The sequence below is a fragment of the Podarcis pityusensis genome, assembly GCF_964106645.2.
Source record: "Podarcis pityusensis genome assembly, chromosome: 6".
Classification (NCBI taxonomy): domain Eukaryota; kingdom Metazoa; phylum Chordata; class Lepidosauria; order Squamata; family Lacertidae; genus Podarcis; species Podarcis pityusensis.
Window position 1 is genome coordinate 46846012 of NC_138030.1, and position 18021 is coordinate 46864032.

At 47.3% G+C, this 18021-nt stretch overlaps 1 protein-coding gene across 1 annotated transcript in view; it reads left to right on the forward strand.

Moving 5' to 3' along the window:
* The first annotated feature begins 13820 nt into the window (after positions 1-13820).
* LOC308479707 (chemokine-like protein TAFA-5) overlaps positions 13821-18021 on the forward strand; it is a 32647-nt gene continuing 28446 nt past the window's right edge. The window contains exons 1-2 of the mRNA XM_081010502.1: positions 13821-14454; positions 14719-14815. Of these exons, the coding sequence (XP_080866628.1) occupies positions 14358-14454; positions 14719-14815 (194 nt within the window). The 5' untranslated portion in view covers positions 13821-14357. The remainder of the gene's footprint in view (positions 14455-14718; positions 14816-18021) is intronic.

Genomic DNA, 18021 nt, shown 5'->3' on the forward strand with positions numbered 1-18021 from the left:
CCCTCAGTTTCTTTGCATTTCCAACATTTATTATCGGGCAAATGATAAATTTTTGCAAGCTTGACTGGGGTCATGTACCACCTGTATATCATTTTCATAATATTCTCTCTTAAGGCATTACATGCCGTGAACTTCATACCTGTGGTCCATAACTGTTCCCAGTCAGCCATCATAATGTTATGTCCAACATCTTGTGCCCATTTAATCATAACAGATTTCACTGTTTCATCTTGAGTATTCCATTTCAACAGCAAGTTATACATTCTTGACAAATTCTTAACTTTAGGATCTAACAGTTCTGTTTCCAATTTTGATTTTTCCACCTGGATGCCAATTTTCTTGTCCAGGTTGTATGCCTCCATTATTTGATAATAATGAAGCCAATCTCGCACTTTATTTTTAAATTTTTCAAAGCTCTGCAATTTCAATTTATCTCCCTCTTGTTCCAGAATTTCCCAATATTTCGGCCATTTGGCCTCCATATTGAGCTTTTTCAGAGCCTTCGCTTCCATCAGTGACAACCACCTTGGAGTTTTATTTTCAAGTAGATCCTTATATCTTGTCCAGACATTAAACAATGCTTTCCTGACAATATGGTTTTTAAATGCTTTATGTGCTTTGACCTTATCATACCACAAATATGCATGCCACCCAAATACATTGTTAAAACCTTCTAAGTCCAAAATGTCTGTGTTTTCAAGAAGCAGCCATTCTCTCAGCCAACAAAATGTGGCTGATTCATAGTAAAGTTTAAGGTCTGGCAGGGCAAATCCACCTCTTTCTTTTGCATCCGTTAGTATTTTGAATTTTATTCTGGGCTTCTTGCCCTGCCAGACAAATCTGGAAATGTCTCTCTGCCACTTCTTGAAACAGTCCATTTTGTCCACAATTTGCAGTGTTTGAAACAAAAACAACATTCTTGGCAATACATTCATCTTTATCGCAGTGATACGGCCTAGCAGTGAAAGCTTCAAATTTGACCATATTTCTAAATCTTTTTTCACTTCAGTCCAACATTTTTCATAGTTATCCTTAAATAAATTCACATTTTTAGCAGTCATGTTAACCCCCAAATATTTCACTTTCTTAACCAGTATTAATCCTGTCTCCTTCTGAAACCTCTCTCTCTCAATCGCTGTTAAATTTTTCTCTAAAACCTTAATTTTTAACTTATTCAACTTAAATCCTGCAACCTGACCAAATTCTTGAATCAGTTCTATTACTCTTTTAGTACTAGATTCTGGCTCCGATTCGTTTGAATCTCTTTACTTAAGTAATCCAATCTGGCTTGTCCAGATTGGGATTGATCCTGGTAAACTCCCCTTCTATCCCTCTTAAAAAGAATAAAGGAGGAGGAGTATCAGGAAGATTGGATCAAATTTAATGATTACTTAGTTAAACGTGTTACGTTAAATTAACTGAAAACAGCTTGCATATACTTAATTGGCTTAGGATTTTATCTGTTAAGTGATGAATTAATAGGTTTAATTTCATAATGTGAAGATCTAAGGATGTTAATGTTTAAGTTAAATTATTTTAAGAACTATGATTTGGAAAACCGTTAAAAGGACATGCAATGAAATTCAACCAAGGGGAAGCGAGGAAGTCACTTAATAATGTTAATAAGTGTAATTTTTAATAAGGTTATGATTTATGTTTGTTTGTTTTATGTGTGTGTTTGTTTGTTTATAATGTTGTGAAAATCAATAAAAAAATTGAAGAAAAAAATAAAAAGAATAAAGACACAGCAGTCTTCTTTTAAAAGTATATCAAGAAGTTTACTTACATTCAGTTCACAGCCGGTTCCCTGAAGGCAGGCGTTAGCTTGTAGTTAGAGAAAAGAGAGTGGGTTGATCTCATGTAGGGATTTGAGCCTGTGTCCTGCTGGCTGAGAGCCAGCAGACAGCAAAATACATCAGTATCAGAAGAAAGCAGCAAGAAGAGTAAGGGAAGATGGCTGTGTGACTGACCCTTTTACAGGGTCTCCCAGGATCATGCCCACCTACCTGGTCACACACAGGCGGAGGATGCTCCAGACCAGGTGTGACAGGAAGTCTCCTCCTGGCTGGAATAGCATCCCTCTGTGTGTCCACTCTGGGCAAACAGGAAGTGTTGTACTTGACTGTTTATGTTACATCCTACAGAATTATGGCCAGTGCTTGCTAATGGGAATCTCTGAAGGGTACAGCCAGTGCTTTTTTTTATAGAAAAATAGGTGCTGGTACTCACCATGAAGTTGTTACATTAAGTGCCACACTTTTTAACAACAACAAAGAGCTGCCCGTACTGCGTACCCCTGAGTACCCCCTGGAAAAAATAGCACTGAGTACAGCATAATGTTCCCAGCCATGCTTGCTACATCCTATGGAAAACCACCATTTCTGCAAGGGAAGTGTGTGGCCAGCCAGCTCTCCCAACTGAGTATGGTTCCTGTTGACCTGTTTATCTAGCATTCTTATAGATTTGCTTGTAGGGAGACGAGGCCACATTGGCTATCTTTTGAGTATTCATTCTGCTCTGTTTGCAGGGAAGGTAGATTGACATTGCATCAATAAAATGTTATCCCTCACTTTCCAGTACATTTCCCCATCACCTCCCTTACTGCAAAAAGCCCAATTTTTGGAGGAAGCTGGTTTGTTGGGGGCAAGAGCTCCAAATGAACTTTAATTGCACAACCTAGGGGTATGTGAATGAATCCCACCAGAAAACAATGGCAGTCTGGTGCAAAAGCCTTTGTCCCATATTCCTACGTCACAGAGTGGCCAAGTAGACTCAGCAAACTGGAGAGTACATTTCTGCTGATCATGTCAGCCAGCAGGATGCTAGCATAGTATAATAGCCCTACCAACAAAAGCAGGCCACTCTTTACATCACTAAGGTTCCTAATCCAGGATAAAAGAAGAAACCTTTGCTTTATGTTGTGTGGGCTGAGCAGGACAACTCATACCGGATGACAAACGCATCCCTCATTGTTTTGTGTAAACTAAAGCTGAGCTCATTCTGTATGAGAGCAGGGGGAGGAAAGGAGAAGATGGGGCAGAGAGAGAAAAAATGACAATTTCCCCAAGGATGCTGTGAGAGCAGAGAGGTCACAGCAGAGTAATAGCTAACTTCTGGGCCCTTGCTTAAAGCCCTCCACACTAGCCTCTGCCAGAAAATTAATTTTTCAGACCACATGCAAAGGAAATGAAACTGCACGTTCCCTTAATTTCATCAGTCATGTGGATTCCAAGTGCATTTCAGCAGCACAAGTACAAACAACTGTAACTGCAAATCAGTAAATGACATTTAAGCTTACTATATATGTTATGAAAGGGAGAAAGAAGAAGAAGAAAGAGAGGAATTCAGAGAAGAATGAGTAGCCATAGCAACATTAAAGTTTGTGGGGTTCAGAGGCTCCTTTACTCACGTCAAGTCCTTTTTCACTATTACTAAAAACTGTGATCTTGTGCATGTAACTCAGATTTTTTAGCATAGTAGCCCCCCCCCTTTAAGTAGTTGGGATGAAAGAATTAGGGAGCCAGATGGCAGGAGCAAAATGGGGGGGGGGGTTTGGTTGGTTGGTTGGGTGGGTGAAGTTATTACATCACAATTAGAGCAAGGCTGACATGGAATGTCCTTACAGGTACCATTTTAGGCTTAAGGGCAAATCAGAAAACTTTGGATCTGCACATTGTCATCCAGCAGATCTGCAAAGGGCATTTTAACTCTCAGCCCTCAGGGAGGAGCAGGGGGAATCTCCTAGAGGCCTTCCTGCTGTGAGCAATTTGCAAAACACCTTGTTGGTAAAGTTGCCTGTCTCTCTTCTGACATTGGCCACTCATTGATTGCAGAGCCATTGATGTACCTCTGGTCACTGTTTATCATGTTGTTATGGCTACCTTTCAATTTGTACAATTTGAGGCTATGGATAGAATCCTTGAGGGAGTGAGGTCCATCACCTGCACACCTCCTGGATGATCATATATACTAATAGCGAACTGAGACGGTGTGTTTGGTGCAAGAGCTGGGACTCAGGTGCTGGGCTCAGGAATCAATGTCAAGGGATTTCAGATCTTTATCAGAAAGCAGGATTCATGGCACAGATCCTTCACCAAGCCTTAGATGTGAAGGCCAGTGGTGAGTTAAGGATGTTCCTGGGGTGTGTAGTGAGGTTGCTCAGAGAGACAGCATAGAATAGACATGGTGGCAACCCATATGTGGTCTTGTAGGGGATCTGAAAGTGTGTCGAGGTGAGTTGGTCATGATGACCAATGAGAGGAGGTTAAAGTGGGGGAATGAACGGGGATTGGGCAAAATCCAGGCAGGTGTGATTGGGCATATGGGAGGGGATTCAGGAGATGTAATAGGGAGGATTTTGATAAGAGGTAGGATGGCTCAGGCAAAGAAAGAAGTATGACTCATCTGGAGGGTTACCTTGTGGATGGTCCTGCTGGATCAATTTCCCCATCAAGAACAATGACTATGGCAGGTGGCTTCCTGGTGAGTCATGCTGTCTTCCGTGCAGATGCTATTGTTCCAATAGGCCTTCATCTACATTTTTATAGAATTTCTGGCTGATGCAGGAAGCTTGCCTTTGGAGCTCCATGCAGGAGCTTATAGATACAGAAATCTGGTGAGCTTTTGTTTTCCAATCTTGCAACCAAGTTGATCAATGACCTTCCTGGAGCCTCATGACTGTGCTAACGAGAAGGTCCAGCATAGAGAAATCAAGTAAGGAGAATCATTTCCCATGGTCCTTTGTTTTAGCGAAACCCATCTTTGGTCCATTCCGGAAGACAAAACGGACACTCACTGCCCAAGCCTTGTATCATAGTGACTCAGCTTCAGGACTTTCTGGATGATATTGATTATATGGATCCATTTACTTGGCGGTTTGACATGGTCTTGGCTGCTCTGGTGGACAAGCTCTACTGGGAAGCAGACAGGTTGCCTCATGGATGTGTGTGTTTTGAACCTATTTAAGAGCAATTTTTGCTGAGCAGAAATAGGTACCTGCTTTGTGCAAGAATCCAGCTGTATGGCTATGATGGAGTCACAGACCCCGTCACCTTTCCCCAGCAAGTCTTACAGAAATATTTAGGAGATCAGGAAAGGAGTTTAAAACCCAAGCCAATTTCACTGCGAGTTATTGCTGTTTAATTAAGGCAGTGATCTGTAATGTGTCCTTGAACTGGTTTAATGTCCCTGGCTTGTCTAGATGAAGGAAGAAGAGAGTAACCTTTGACTTTTTTGTGACTGGAATGTAGCTGACTATATAAAGAGCTACTCCATTCACTTTTGCCTGTGGTCCTGCCCACCCGGTGGTGCCACATGAAGGAGTATGGCCCTCAGAATGGAAAAGGCTTCCCACCCCCTGTGAGGACAACAAGGCGTTGAATCTGGCAGCTGCAGGGTTGTGTGAATAAGTGTTTTGATTGCCCTCATGGGGCAGTTACCCTGCAGCTAATGAAATGGCACTGAAGCTAAATCCTCAGCATACACTTAAAGCACATTGCAATACCCAGATTTCTTTGGAGGAAGCTATTTGTTAGGACTGCTGGGAATTGTAGCTCTAAGATGGGTGAACTACAGTTTCTAGAATTCTTAGGGAAGGGGAAGCCATGTGCTTTAAATGTATGCTGTGGATGTGACCTGAGTATCTGGCCCTGCACAGACTATGCCTCTCCAAAGCTCCTGGGAAGTGGATCTCCTCTGTCCAACTTGGCATCCAGGTTAGACGTGTCCCTCTCTTGCTTCTGATGTTTGTATCTACTTCAAGTGAGTACACTTCACTGTATGAGAGGTGCTCTTTATGAGAAGGTTAGGAGCTGCTGCGTTAAAACACTCATTAGCAGAGAATGTAACATAAAACCATCCCCCAGATGGATCCAGGTACTTTGTTTAATTTATCTCTTTTCAACATTTTTACTTCCTTAGATGGCAACACAGAGTTACTTAACATCCCAGTGGAGTGGAGTTTTTTTCTTTTAAGAGGGCTTGGAGACCTGCAATTTATTATAAAGGTCACCAATTCACACACACACACACACACACACACACACACACACACACACACCACAGTAAGGTAATAAAGACTAAAAACACATTAAAATAATGTTAAACATCTGAATATAGCCCATGAAATTCTGTTCGCTTGTTCCATTAAGTAGATGCTATTACTTTGTGGCTACTCTGGACTTGTTTTGGTAACAGGGTAAAGGTAAAGGGACCCCTGACAGTTAAGTCCAGTTGTGAATGACTCTGGGGTTGTGGTGCTCATCTCGCTTTACTGGCCAAGGGAGCCGGCGTACAGCTTCCGGGTCATGTGGCCAGCATGACTAAGCCGCTTTTGGCGAACCAGAGCAGCACACGGAAACACCGTTTATCTTCCTGCCAGAGTGGTACCTATTTATCTACTTGCACTTTGACGTGCTTTCGAACTGCTAGGTTGGCAGGAGCAGGATCAGAGCAATGGGAGCTCACCTCGTCACAGGGATTTGAACCGCCGACCTTCTAATTGGCAAGCCCTAGGCTCTGTGGTTTAACCCACAGTGTCACCCGCATCCCTGGTAACAGGGTAAAGGTAAAGGTACGGGCCAGTCTTGACAGACTCTAGGGTTGTGCGCTCATCTCACTCTAGAGGCCGTGAGCCAGCGCTGTCCGCAGACACTTCCGGGTCACGTGGCCAGCGTGACAAAGCTGCTCTGGCGAGCCAGCGCAGCACACGGAAACGCCGTTTACCTTCCCGCTAGTAAGCAGTCCCTATTTATCTACTTGCACCCGGGGGTGCTTTCGAACTGCTAGGTTGGCAGGCGCTGGGACCAAGCAACGGGAGTGCACCCCGCCGCGGGGATTCGAACCGCCGACCATGCGATCGGCAAGTCCTAGGCGCTGAGGTTTTACCCACAGCGCCACCCGCGTCCCATTGGTAACAGGGTACCACAGCTCAAATTGGCACTGTATTTGTAACAAATGAAGTTCTCACAGTGGGCAACCTGAGGCCTGTTGGAAACCTGAAAGCAGGATCCAAGCACAAGAACACTGTCCCCTCCTGTGGTTTCCAGCAACTGGTATTCAGAAGCCACACGGCCTGCACTTGTGGAGGCAGAGCACAGGTTTCATGGCCAGCAGCCTTCTATAGCTCTTGCCATCAATTTGTCTAATCCTCTTTGGGTGGTGATTGGTGCCCATCACTGCCTTCTGCTGTGGGAGCAAGTTCCATAGTTTAACTGTTCTGTATGAAGAAGTACTTGTTCATGTTCACAAACTTTTATTGCACTAGCCAATGGCCATGACATTATCCAGAAACATCAACAGTCACTAAATATACAGGAAAACCACAGCCAAATCTACTAAAATTCTCTGTTACATAGAATAAAAAAGTTCTTTACCTGCCCTGAATCTTCCAACAGGCCCTGGAGGAAGGCAGTATCCACAACATAAATTTAAAGCACCCCGCCCCCCAAAACTTATGGGAACTGTAGTTCAAACCTCACAGAGCTATAATTCCCAGCACCCTTAACTACAGTTCCCAGTATTATCTGGGTGTTTTGTGATTTAAGCTTGCTTTGAAAGTATGGTGTACCTGCAGAAGTGAACAATCAGATATGAGGCAAAGATTTAAAAATAAAAATACAGTATTTCATTGTTTGCATTTTTAATACAGTTCACAGACTTTAAACACATTAGATTGCCTGTCTCAATGTTCTGGAAGTTCTTCAGTTACCACCATCACTAGTGTACAGTGGTGCCTTGGGTTAAGTACTTAATTCATTCCGGAGGTCCGTACTTAACCTGAAACTGTTCTTAACCTGAAGCACCACTTTAGCTAATGGGGCCTCCTGCGGCTGCTGTGCTGCTGGAGCACGATTTCTGTTCTCATCCTGAAACAAAGTTCTTAACCTGAAGCACTATTTCTGGGTTACTGGAGTCTGTAACCTGAAGCTTATGTAACCTGAAGCGTATGTAACCCGAGGTACCACTGTACCTTTATACTAAATTTCTGGCAAATCTTTTTGTTGTTGTTGCTGCTTCATAAATATGAGGGATTCTGCTCTTCATCCCTTACATGAAGGAGTTCTATAAAGTTCAAACACCTTTTCATTTCATCCCAAAGCAGTGGCTGGAAAGCGAGCGCCTCATTAGCAGTGCTCTTTGTGCTTTCTTACTTAGCTGCGAAACAGAAAGGCTTCTCCGCCTTAAGGTCAGCACAAAGGACCAAGTTCAGGTGTCAAGTTTTGTCTGGGAAGAAGATGTGGCTGGGAGATGCCTCCGAGACCTGTCGCCTGTGAAGTCAAACCTTTCCGTATCACAGCAACCCAGCTTTAGACTACCTCAAGGTTGTGAAGGGAGGAGTGCTTGGGGGAAAGGGCCCCTTTGAGAAAATCAGGTCAAAAACACACTGAAGCCGCTCTGTGGTTCCTTTCCCTGCCTTTGATCTCTTCTCCGCCAGCTCCTTGAAAAGGGTTTATTTCCCTTTGTGCCTCTGCTGCCCTATTTTCTCCCCTGTTTAATTTCTCCCAATTGACTTTAATTGAGATCTCATTAGTAACTTTCACTAGTCTGGTAAGCACTTTATACCGACACCTCTCTTCCCCCGCCAATCCCCACTGCTGGGTTGGTGCCCAGAATATTCCCGCTCCCTCCCTCAGGCTGGATGGGACAAGATTCCTTCGGAAGCAGGGGGGGCAGTAACTTCTCACAAAGGGACAGGGAGCATCAGCAGCCTTTGAAAGGAAAAGCTTCTGGTGGAAAATACTGCTTTCACTTAAAGGCATCTGGCTGGGAAACAAGAGCTTGCATAAATCCAAGAGGCCACAGCAAGTACTGCTGGAGATAAGGAGATTCTGCTATTATTTCTGTAGTGCAGGGTCAAAACTTGACAGCCTTTTACTGGCTCTCCTTTGCTTTCTCACTGAGTGTGTTTGCTGGGCTGGAATGGTCCTTAAATTCTGGATGGAGGATAGTGAGAGGCATATGAGTGGTGTGCATACAAAAACCAGCCTAATGTAGAAACGTAATATGATTGCTCCATTTGTTCTTCCATTCACCTTAGCCTCTGGCCCTACCTGCCACTCTCATGTGGTTCCCTAGAAGCTTTCTCAGAAAGGAATGTGGGGCCTCAGGATGAACAAGTTTCTCCATCCCTGATCAATGGGGCTCCTAGACTTCATCTTCATCACCATTAGTTTACAGCAGCATGGAAAATATACTAGACACTGGAAATCAGTGAAAACCTTCCCTTCCTGCGTAACTAACCCCACCCATAATAAAACAGAGATAATGATGGGGATTGCGGCAGCTACACCTAATACTTGCTTGGAAATATTAATCTGACAAAGCAGGCAATTTATTAAAATGTTTCATCCATTCAATAAGGCCACAACACACACACACACACACACACACACACACACACACACAGTGTTCACATTACCACAGTGAAGTTGCTCTTTGCCCCCCGCCCCATAGCACATTTCATAACTCTTTCCCCCCTAGCTTCTCACATCAGCATGTATTTGTTAGTGTCATATTTGTTGGGGGGTCACTGATGGGTGAGGATGTCTTTACCCCAATGCAACGGTGTCCACACCTTGGCTAGAGAGGAATTAGGAATGCCTTAAGGACTTGCAATCTGTGTGAAGATGGTTTGAGAAATGTGTGTATCAGAAACAGCCAATTTTTATAACAAAGTAAAGGATACATATGCACTGTGGATACCATCATGGGAGCATGGATTAAAAACCCAGCAATGGAGATGCAATGAGTGCAGGGCACAGTCAACACACACACACACACACACACACACACACACACACTGTCTGCATTTTGGTCCCAGTCCCATGAAGCTCTGGCCATTCTTAGCTCCTGATGAAAAATCGATGGGAGCCTAATGGATCTTGGTGCATTGCCCCTTGCAAAGAATGCCTGCCCTGACAGCATTCAACAATTACTCTTTAAGCAGGACTAATAATGCTGACTTGTGCGCCGGCTCCTTTTCAACTCTGATATGGTTGCCTTCCTTATTAATATTATCAGGTGCATTATGAAGACAGAGTCTCCCAGCTTTCTGGTGCTAATAATAGCCCCGGCTTCACTGGACAAGGGAGTCAATAACTGTAAGCTGGAGAGCTTATCTGAGGTGTACTCTCCTGCATACAAATCTCATTTAAAGAACGCCCAGTGTCAGTAAACAGTTTTATTACTGACTATTTATATTGGTTTCCCTTTATCCCCACAGATCTGATGGTAAATTACCCGCCCGAGTGCTATTCATTCAGGGCCCCTCATAGTTAACAAACCAGTCACAGGCACTGCTGTGGTGGAACACATGTATTGATTTCCCCCAAATCAAAGGAGAGGGCCAAGAGAGAACGCAGGGGCTTTTCATTACAGTAGAAGCCTCCAATGGAGAGGGAGAGGCTCCTTTTGCTGCATTTGAATGAAGGGAACTAAATTGTTGCACAAGTCTTTAGAAGAGAGCCTTTCAACCCAGGAACGACCCAAAATTGGAAAGAGCAACGAGAAGCAGTTCTGACAGTTGAGCGCTGGAGGCAAGGCGGTGTGTCTAGGAAGGGGAATGATGGGACCCAAACAGATACTGTTGTTTAACAGCAGGGATGGAAAGTAAAAAAAAAAACAACTAAAAAATAAAAACCTGTGCTGCACATCTTCCATGATTCTGACCAAAAAACAAAACAAAAAGGAATCCTTCCAAGAGAATTCAGCATCCTAAGTATATTATTAAAAAAAGGAGAAAGGGCCAATCTTTAAGAGACAATGTGGTGTAGTGGTTAGTGTCAATGGATCCCACTCACCCACCCAAGATAACTAGGGGTGCTTTCAGACTTGATTATTGTACATTCATCCTGATTGTTTGCAAAGAGATTAGGTGACATTGGCTATTTAGTGAACATTCAGTCTTATTTGTAGGGAGGCTAGATGATGTTACATCAAAGCAAGTGTTATCCCACACTTCCAAGTGCATTTTCTCACCACTTTCCTTATTGCAAAATGTCTGATTTTGGGGAGACTCAGGATTTGCTGTGCAAGACCTCATAATCAACTTTAATTGTGCAACCTGAAGTTGCCACTATGTGACTGAAAATGATGAGAGTCTGAGAGCACCCTCTGTGACCTTGAGCTAGTCACTATCTCTCAGCTGAACCTACCTTGCAGAGTTATTGAGAGGATTAAAGGAAGGAAGAAAAACACACAAACTTCCCTGAGAGAGAATATAAACATAATGAATCAGAATGGTCTGAAACATAGGTCTGAAAATGTTTTAATCTACATGTGGTGAAATGTCAGAAGGTTGTGCAGGATTTCCAGAAGAAACCAGGATCTGATATTTCAGGGGATGGGGGAATACGTTGGAACAAAGGGATTCAGCCTATATTATGTCAGACTACTGGTCCATCTGGTTAGAACTGTTTACACTAATACAGGAAACCTCTGGCCTGCAGACTTCTACTGGTGGCCCACCAGACTTCTTGATCTGCCCTCCTGGCACTCTAGGTAACCCACACCCCTTTCCTCCTCTGCAGCAAGTTGGCAATAGAGGAAGAAAATAAAGCTGCCAAACAGTCTTCCCCAGCCTGGAGTGCAACTCCTATCAACCCCTGCCAGTATGGCAAATTGTCCTAGTTGCGGTCCAAAGTATCAAATTGGGGAAGGTTGCTTTACACTGACTGGCTGGCAGCCACTCTTCAGGGTTCCATGCAGGGGTTTTCCCCGGAAATACCCCCCCCCCGCACACACACTTCTTGCCCAGCCTATGGAAGCAACCCAGATGAAAGCGAAAACACAAGTACTACTTTTGCATGAAGCGGGAAGCCAGAGGCAGCCACAGCCGTGAGTGCGGTGGCCGATTCCCGCAGAATCTGCCTGCGTGTCTGCCTAGGGCAGCGAATGCCCCCATGGGCGCCTTAGGCTAGGGCATGCCAGCAGCCCCCAGAGAACTGGAGAGGCCTCCATGGCTGACAAACACCTTCCTTTTGGGGAGGTCGCCTGGAGCCCAAAGGCAAGTCAGCCGATTCCCCCCCCCCCGCCCGATCTCTAGCTAGATCTCCTCGCTCGCTCACCGCCCCTGGCGCCCGGGTCCAGCCCCGAGCTCCGCCGAGCACAGCGGAGCAGGCAAGCCGCACAGCTCTGGAAGCAGCCCGTCCGGCATCCTGTCCCGCGGCTTCTGCGCATTGTGCGCGGCGGCGTCGGTTTCCGCAGCTGTCCCTTCGGGGGCAGTACCCGGAGGCCACCCCGGCCTCGTGGGGAACGGGGTCGCGGCAATCCGGCGCCGATCCCACGAGCGAGGGAGCCCGGCGCGAGAAGCCGAATCGCTCTCGGTGAGCGCACGGCCAGCCGCCCTTTCCAGTCCCTCCATAATTGCCCGGGATGGATAAGGAAGCGCAGAAATGCGGCATTGCCTGATCGCCCCCCCCCCACCCTCATGCCCTGCGGTTTTCACCTTTCTCTAAGGGGAGGGGGAGGGCGCGCTCCCCGCTTCTAAGCCGGACTCTCATCCGGCCTGAGCGGAGCAGCGAGCGAGAAAAGGCGCCGCGCGAGCGAGGGAATGCGGCAGCCCGGCGGTGGCGAGCTGATCAGGTGGGCAGGCAGCGGCTCCCGGGCGCGCGGCGAGGAAGGGGTTAAGCGGAGGGAGACACTCCGCCAAGGAGAATTCAGAGCAGGTGGTCTCCGTCTGGGAGGGCGGCCCGCGGCCAAAGGGATAGGCAGGCGCTGCCGCCGGTGCCGCCGTTTCGGGGCGCCAGGCAGTACAGGAGAGCCCATCGCCGAGAGAAAAACTTTCCCCGGATCTTTTTCTCTGCACGAGGAGGAGGAAGACGCAGGCACTGCCCACCCCCGGCTGGCGAGAAGCTGCCGCTGCAGCAGCAGCAGTGGAGGGGAGGGCTGATTCTCGCGGGGATCGCCGGCACCCTGCAGGAGCAGGAGGCGGAGGAGGCGGCAGCGCGGCGCGGGAGCGGAGAGATGCCCCTCGGGGTGTCTCCGCGGGGGAGTCCGGAGGCGCTTCTTCCCGCGCCGCCGCTCCGGCCTGAGCAAAAGTGAAGGAGGCGCGGCTGCTACCGCAGCCCTCGGTCGGACTCGGCTTGGCGCCGGGGCTCCTCCGCCACAGGGAACGTGCCGCCCGCTTCTGCTGCGGAGAGCCGGGAAGTCTCTCTCTCTCCCCCCGCGCGCGCGTGTGTGGCGAGGCCGTGTTGCGTCGTGGAAAAAGAGAAGGCGGGCGGTGATTTCGAGCCCCAGCTCCGGATCTTGCTCGAGTATCTTTCTGTGTATGCACATTTGGAACACACACATCGGATCCCTCGGATCGACTCGTCACCTCTTCTCCGCCGCGCGCGCGCGCGCGCAAAAACACCCCGACAGATCACGCCGCCAGCTGACGGCCGGGTCCTGGGAAGGCGCCCTGCCACAGGTAGCCGCGGCGGCCCCGCGCCTTCGCCGGCACGCTTGGAGGGAGAGCCGCGACGCGCGTCCACACCCGGAATCGCGCGTGTCCCCCCTCCCCTTCCCCAAAACGGTGCGGAAGCTTCTGGCTGAGGACCCCCGCCCCGCGCGCCCACTCCCGCCGCATCGTGCGCCCCCCCCCCCCCGCTCTTCCTCGCATCCCAGGATGAATCGTCCTCCTCGCGCGCTGGGGAGGCCGGCGGAGCGAGCGGCGGCGCAGGCGAGGAGCCGATCTGCTCCCGGGTGGGCTCTTCTGCAAGGAGGAGAGCGCGCCGCCGCGAGGGTTTCGCCTGACCAACGGCGCCCAAGTGCTCGCAGGAACGGGCGCAGCGCCTGCTGAATCGCCGAGGAGCTGAAAGGCCCGGAGGAAGTCCAGAACCGAACTGCAGGGCGGTCGGGACTTGCGCCGGCACCCGGGAAAGGGGCGGCTCCCTCCGGCTGCGACCCCGGGGATACTTTTCAAGCGACTCAGTGGGTGCCCGTCGGGTTTTGGAGCGCCCTCTTTCCCAGGACGAGCGGGGAGGCTGGAGTTTGGAAGAGAGCACGTGAAAAAGAAGATATTTCTCTCCATCGCCACCCCCCACCTCGGGATCCTGTGAGAAATAAGACTTATGGCGTTTCTGGACTTCGGGATGAGAAGCGCCGGATCCTAAAAGGAGCTGGTCGGGGCCTCTGTAAAGTAGTAGTTTGAAGCTGCCCCCCCCCCCCCTTCAGAAGCCTGATGCTGCTACTGCCTGTCGCTTGGCTCTGCTGTGAAGGGAATGCAGCTGTGCTCCAGGCACAGCTGGAGCCCCTCTGTGCCAGGAAAACACCCCCCTGGTAGTTGGATTGTGTGAACGTCTGGATTTAGGGGGCGGAGAGGGGGCACCACCCTCTTTGGCCCATCTGCTGGCCCATCTGGGAAAACCTCTATAAGGATGCTGGCCGGATGGAGAGAGCTGTCTACAGGGATAAGTGCTACACTTTGTTGCCTCCTCTTCTTCTGGCTCCTGTATTCTCATCCACCCAAGGAAGGTACGTTCGTGCCCGTTTCATACACCACTTCGCCACTTCACCTTATGGCCTTTGCAGAGAGGGCAGGGAAGGAGCTTCCCGTATTCCGCCTTCAAGGCTATGCACAAATCGGAACCCTGCGGTGAGGCTGGGGTAATCTAAATAGGGATCATTGCCGCTGTCTAAGGTCCTGAGGGTTATCCTGGGGTTGCTTGGCGAGGAGAACATGTTAAAACAAATCTAAATGCCTGCCCATTTGGCCATGATCACCCCTCCTTTATTTAGGTTGGAAAGAGCAAGCAGAACCAGAAAGGCACATAGGGATTTGGACAGAAAGGCCTTTCAGGCACCCAAGACTCCTCGGATTTTATAAAAGCACCTGGTAAGCTTCAGGCCAGTTGGTATGTTGAAGCAGGGAAGATGTAGGCCACCCCACCTACCCACCCTGGCAGAATTGCTTTAAGCACATTACATATTCCACTCCCTCCCTCCCCCCCCCGCCAAAAAAACCCCAGCCCAAGTATGGGCATAGAAAACAAAAGCAAGCAATTGGAAGCTAGCTGAAATGCAGTGCCATAGTGGCACCCAGGTTATCCAAGGGACACGGCCTGGGTTACCTTTTCACAGATGAATTAGAGAGTCCTTTCAAATTAAAATCAGGGCTCAAGACTCCAAGAACACATTTGGTCATTCCACTAACCTCTCCTTTTATAAAAGGCTACAAAGGCAAGAATGAGGAACTGTTGACCTCACTTCCAACCCATCCCAGGTTTTCCTTCCCTGGTTTCTGTGGGTCATTTAAAGAATTTAAATTTCAAAGGCATAAGACACAATCTATACATTTCCTACAGTTTTTCCATACAGGAGGCAGCAGGCTTGAATAAAAGAGCAAACAGCGAATTTTAAGGCTTTACTTCTGTGCAAAGTTGTGTGGGAAGAAGGCCCATTGAATAATGAGGGCCTTCAAGCCGAAATTTGTAAGCTCAGTCAAGCTACATGTGCAATAACAATCCTCCTGGAAGGAGATTTAAGTAGCAAATTTCTCATATCTGTAAACTGCTTTGAGGTGGTTTTTTGTTTTTTTTTTACAATTGAGCAGTTTATAAATTTTATGAAATAATAAAATAAATATCTAAGAAGGATTCAGAACTTGAAGAGCCAATGACCAGGGCAGAAGAATGGTGGTTCTAGCCAGGAGAGAGACATTTGCACTTGACAAACACACACAAAAGGGAAACCTTCATGAAAGTAGAGATCTGGAGGACTTCAGGGAGGCTGTTTAAATCTTTATCTGAGGCTGCAACCTTTTATACCAGGGATGGGGAACCTGTGGCCCTTTAGTTGTTGGAATATCAACTCTCATTATCCCTGATATTTGGCCATGCAACAACTTTTGGAAGGCCCAATGTTTCCCATCGCAGCTCTAGATGCACAAATCTGGGAGTAAGTCCCACTTAGTTCAGTGGACTCTTTTCTGAAGATCTGCGCATGGGCATGCACAATGGGCTGGATTCAACTCAGTGGCCCTCCCAAGCAGAAACTTCCTCTAGCACAATCCGACTTTCCACTCCTCCTCATGGATGCCTCCTGTGACCCTCCCCAAAATGGTTTGAGGCACGAGAACCCCCAGAACAGGGAAAGGAGAAGGCAGATCATTCCACGAAGCAAGCAGAAATGTTTTCACTAATGGAGCCATCTGCCTAGGGCTGCACTGAATTCCTCCCTGTGACTTCACATTCTCTCTGCATCAAACTCATTTTCTGTGCCCACCTTGTTTAATGGGGGCAGTTCATGGCTGCTGTGTTGCTCTTAGCACACTGGGTAATCTCCCACTGACCCTTTCTAGTGGGCTGAACAATTTTGCGTAGCAAACCTTTACTGGAAGGGCTCAGGTCTGTTGGCTGCTAGCTACTTTGAACAGTACTGCTGTGGGTGGCAAGTGACATGACCATGTTTACTGCATGGAGTTTGAAGATTGATTTAATCTGATACTTGCAGTCCAGTTGGAGAAAGTTTTAAAATTTAGGCCGAGTAGCCCAAGTAGCAAGCCTTGCATGGGAGAGAAAGCACCTCAGTCTAAGGAAGAGGGGTTTTTTTGCATTGTTGGTTTTGATTTAGACATTTGATTTAGACATTGGCTTATTTCTAGGATTCCATTTCACTTTCACGATTAAGTACTTCAACATGCTCAACATGCACTTAATTGAGATGCTTTTGGAGAGAGAAGGAGATGAACAGAGAAAGGAGCTTCTTTGTGTAGAAAACACTAAGGCATAGGGATATGTGACCTTCAGGACATGCTATCTTAATATATCAACCCAGTTTCATTGATATTTGGTTGCTGAGATGCATCATGGAGCTTGATCAGGTGATGGGAAAAGCTTCTGCTTGAGCCCATAGGGAGCCAATGCCAATTGCAGTAGACAATACTAGACCGGCAAATGGTCTGGTCTCCTTTAAGATCAGGTTCCAATCCTGTCACTAGCTTTCACTTGTGATACTGAACACACTACTTTGCCACAACTGGGTCTCTTTCTGCAGCCTAAACACAGTGACCCTCAAACTTGCCATTCTTATCTTTCAGCAGAGCTTATTTTTTCTGGTCCTAAGACTCTTCAGTCACAGGTAGCCAATGTGGTACTACCCCCTACTTTAAGCAAAAACTACCAGTGGGGAAAGGAAGGAGGTCTGTGATGAGTGAGGTCTCCTTGAAAGTCCCAGAGTCCATTAAATTTGCAGTTTTGGTCCTGAAAGAGATTATTTTCCAAAGGCAAGAGCCACCTAGGCCTGTGTGTGGTTGGGTTGTTAATGAGAAACTAGTTGCTATGATTTTCTGCACTCAAGAGAATGATATATCACCTCTTTGACTTCCCAGCCCACTTGATTTGGTATTTGTTTACAGAAGAGTGCCCTGGAGGCAACTGGTTTCTAAAACTCTTTACAAGGCGCAAGCCCACAACTTTGGGAGAGGAAGACAAATGCTTTGTTCATTTGGCTGTCCTCCCCCCCCCCCCAATGTGGAAAAGACCCACCCACGTTCACCATTAATAACTCTGTGGTTCAGTTTTGGTTCGCTCAGGGTCCCATTTTCAGATGATAGCTTCTAAGGGGAGTTCAGTTTTCCAGGTTGGCAGACATCTACCAGAAGAGGAACCCAATGTCTTTCTATTTTTTATTTTCATTTTGACTTACCATAGAAAATCCTAGCCATGTTTGTGTCTGAAACACTCCACATGAAGCACCACTGAGTGATGAATAGGAATTACACAAGGAGTAGACTATTAGAAGCAGTTGGCAATTTGCATGGGTAGCTGCTAACCAACATTTCCTGCCCCCCCCTGTGTGTGCAAGATCCACTGAGCCCTGTTAAGTAACTGATTTGTTGCCCTTGGTTTTCCCCAACTTCCTTTCCCCCAGTTTATGCTGTGTAACAAATAGCTCTGCAAGCCCAGAAGCTGCAGAAGAAATCCTGTGCTGATGTTTGCTCACCCAGAAACATAAAGAGCACTGTCAGCGTAAACGTTCCACCGAGAGCTCCCAAGACAGGCCTCCTGCAAACCAGGATGTGAGGGGCACTTTGCAGATCCA